General features: G+C 30.0%; 1 protein-coding gene across 1 annotated transcript; it reads left to right on the forward strand.

Annotated features, from left to right (window-relative positions):
* The first annotated feature begins 2,026 nt into the window (after positions 1-2,026).
* Positions 2,027-2,768, forward strand: LOC127074508 (uncharacterized). The gene has a single exon (XM_051015842.1). The coding sequence runs from the start codon at positions 2,139-2,141 to the stop codon at positions 2,631-2,633; it is 495 nt and encodes a 164-aa protein (XP_050871799.1). The 5' UTR covers positions 2,027-2,138; the 3' UTR covers positions 2,634-2,768.
* The last annotated feature ends 1,234 nt before the right edge of the window (positions 2,769-4,002 follow it).

The raw sequence follows: 4,002 nt of genomic DNA on the forward strand, positions 1-4,002 counted from the left end.
TCAATCATTTCTGGCACTGCATTATGACTCTCTAGAGAGGCATTAATGTGCCCATTCCCAATAATGGTAACACCCCTTCTAAGACTTCCACTTCGAAAAATCTTGTGGTCCGACAATAATACATGTCACAAACCCTCGTCTCGAAAAGTAGGCTCAAAGGCTTGGGTGGAAACAGTCTGGAACGTCCACAAAGCCTATGAGGCGAAGACCCAACTGTAAGGAAGTAAATCATCACACGAGGAACATGTACACCCGTTTTTTTCCGCATCGCAAAGTGCCCTTCACGAAAATGTCATGCTAAGCTTCCAAATCAGTCCAACGGTTGGATGCATCCTACACCATACCACACACGTGTAGATATCAATCACGTCTCTTATTTAAAGCGGAAAGCGCGTCACTATACAAAAATTTAATTCATTCGTATTCAAATTTTATTTTCCACTCTCTTATTAACTTGAACATTAATTGATTCCTATTCAAGTTTTATTTTTCCCTCTTTTATTAACTTGAGTGTTGAATTATTAAACATGCATATCAATCATTTCTCCAACCCATCGAAAACTCTAAACCACCGAATAATCAACTAAAACAATAACAATTGTTTTAAATTTAATAATAAGTCCTTACTTTGAATAGAATTTTCTTTACCTAAATAAATTATAATATAATTCATTTCAAATTTAAAACTAAATCTATGTTCAACTTTAAGTGATCAAATTCAGTTTTCCCTTCTATCTACTTTTGCTTTCGCTGTAAGCACTTACGCAATTATGATTCGGGATAATTTCAATTTGATCAGTTACCAATTTTAGTTAAAACAAAGAAAGCACCACATTTTTCCGTTAAAAGAAAAAAAACGCCCTATTCTCAACACAAGGAGCAAAAGTAAATTAACTAAAATTCCAGAAGAAATAAGTACTACAATAACAACAAAACTAGGGGTAGCAAACCCACTCTTGGTATAAAAAACGATGATCACCCACTCTCGGTAAATACATGATTTCTTCATATAAAAACAAATTCAAATTAAAGTAATAAATTGGTTTAAAAAATGCACAATATAAATTAAAATTTGATGTTATTTAGTGAAAAATGCATAGATTAGATCAAATTTCAAATTCTTTTTAAAACTATTTGAACAAAAGGGTATACATAAATTTTAATTTTTAATTTTTAAAAAAAAGTATATTACATTACTTTATCATTTATTAGTTTACTCATTAATTTTTTTTTCATACATTTTAAACATTAATAAATATTTTTATTTTATAGGATTAATTTTCAATATACTATAGTTTCCAATAAAATAATATTATATTATCATAATATTAATAAAATTGTTTTTATTAAAATTATTTCCAAAATATAATTTTTAATATTAATAAAATTTAATGTAATTTTAATTTAAAAATTAAAATAATAAACTGCATTTAATTTGACTGTCTTATATATATTTTTTTAAATAATTCACACAAAGCAAACTATACCACATAATTTATTTTTTAAACTATGAACCTTCTTGACTGTCTATATAAATTTAATATATATTTTTTATTAGTTTGAGATATTACTTAAATTATTATATGACCATGTGATTTTTGTCTGAGTTGTTGTTGAGATGAAGATGTTAATTTATACTAGTATATATTGCACTTTGAAAACAAATTATTACAATCTACATTACACAGCATATAGTTTTAATATTTAAACAAACAACAGTGCTGTCATAGTTAGTAAAAAAAACCAAACATATATAAATCCAGACCAACAAAATTCAGTTAAAAAACATAAAACAGACAACAAAAGGTACCGTAAAGAACAAAAACACACACCCTGTTTCCAACCTGGAAAGCCGTTTCTCCTTATTTCCTCGCTCCTTCAAACCTCACAGACAATCATATGAGTAGATGAGTACTCACTTTTTGTAAGCAATTATTAAAAAAAAATATTATTTAAATAAAATTATCCTACGCGGAAAAAAATTGTCTTTTTTTCCATTGTTGTTCTATAAATACACATCGCACACGGTTTCGTAATTTTCCAACTAAAAAAAGCTACATATAGCCGCAACACACACCAAACTCGCGAGTTAGGAATTATAATCATTCAAAAATTGAACTCGCTAAAACATCATATTAATGGGTAACTGCTCTTCGTTCGATTCGTCGCAGGTCGAAACAGCTAAGGTTGTCGCACACGACGGTACCATGAAGGAATTCTCGTACGCGGTTAAGGTTTCTTATCTTTTACAATTATACCCCGGGTGTTTCATATGCGATTCTGATGAGATGGGGTTCGACGACGTCGTTGTAGCCATGCATGAAGATGAGGTTTTGATACTTGGACAGCTTTATTTCGCTTTGCCGTTGAACCGGTTGAAAAAGCCGTTACCGATGAGGGAAATGGCCGCGCTGGCCGTGAAGGCTAGCTCCGCGCTTAATAAATGTGGTGCCGGAGAGAAAGTTGGGTTTCGACGGAAACGGATTCTGGTGTTCTCCGGTGAAGGGAACGGGAAGTCCGGTCGGCGAGTGTCGCCGGATATTTCTGTTAGTGTTGGTAGGTCGAGGAGCGGGAGAAATTTCGGTGGTGGCAGAGGGAAGTTTGTGGCGGAGTTGAGTTGCATACCGGAGTAGGGGTAGTTTCGGAAGAAAAGATTTAATCGTGTTGTATATATTCATAAAAAGAAAAAAAATTAATTTGTGAGATTGTAGAGATTTTTCTTTAACATAGATGAGATTAAATTAGTTGAATCAGATCCACTTATTTCATATTTGTTTCTTTTCAATTTATTGGAATTTAGCAATTTTAAAAATGGGTTTACTTATGGCGTATCAGAAATTGATTTTGAATAAGTGGTTACTATAGAAAATATTAAAAATGATTCCGACTAATGTTATTGCTTTTGTTTTTAATCATGTAGAAATTCATTTTGAGAAGCTGCTTATGGTAACTTTTTAATGTTTTGGAATAAATGGCATTGAATCGCGTAAAAGTGAAGCGAGAGTCGGATTCTGAAGACATGCCATTGTATTTAAATACATTTATATTAAATTTAAACTAAAATCAAATTTAAAAGAAAAGGTTTAAATTACTATTTCATCTTTTTTTTTCTATGATTTTTAGAATTGAATACTTAAAAGATAAAATTAATTATGATTATTATTATATTGAAAAATGCAATCAAACCAACATTACTTTTACAAATGTAAAATCCATTTAAATATTTTTAAAATAAAATTAAATATACAATAAATTAACTAATCGTAAAAGTTCTAAGACGTGGAACCTAATAATTTTGGCATTTTTTTTTGGTTAAACTAGTATTTCTAAAAAAGTTAATTGTGTTCATATTAACCTTCAAATATTAGATGAGATGACATATTGTCGGTATGAAATTTTGAGTTTAGTAGTTTGCCATTAAAGTATGGTAAAAGAAATGAAAATACTATGGATAGGTGATCAAATTATGTTTTTGACATCAAAGTCATAAAGTTTGACATCAAAGATTTTTGATAAAGGAAGTTGGAAGACATGAAGTTGGTGAAGTTGATCTCGACAGACGTGGTAGTTTTGCACTAGTTTAAAAACTAAAAATATGTGGAAGCAATGCAAAGGACAAAAGACCGCGTAATGAAGTATGTGCCATATTTTAGAGAATTAGCTGTTGTTAACGGTTATAAGTCAATTTGATCTCTGTAACAAAAGTTAGAATTTTTCATTATTGTTCTCTATAGAATTTTAACATCCAAGTTACATAGATAAAATAATTTGTGAGAACTGAATGAATCAGCGTCTCACTTTTAATCTAAACATTTTATTTGATTTCTTTTGTGATTTTCTTCCTTTACTTTACCTTTTCAAGCAATTTTGCATTTTACTTATTAGGATTTTTATCCAATTGTTCTACCTTCAAACGTTAAGTTAACAAGCAGAAATGCACTTTCTCTAACACTTTTTGCACAATATGTCCTTGGGATTTTTCCGACTTTAATCATTTAAGTG

This window comes from Lathyrus oleraceus, chromosome 4 (assembly GCF_024323335.1).
Source record: "Lathyrus oleraceus cultivar Zhongwan6 chromosome 4, CAAS_Psat_ZW6_1.0, whole genome shotgun sequence".
In the NCBI taxonomy this organism is placed as follows: domain Eukaryota; kingdom Viridiplantae; phylum Streptophyta; class Magnoliopsida; order Fabales; family Fabaceae; genus Lathyrus; species Lathyrus oleraceus.

Coding starts and splice junctions, on each gene's coding strand:
- LOC127074508 (XM_051015842.1), top strand. CDS start 2,139: ATGGGTAACTGCTCTTCGTTCGATTCGTCGCAGGTCGAAACAGCTAAG.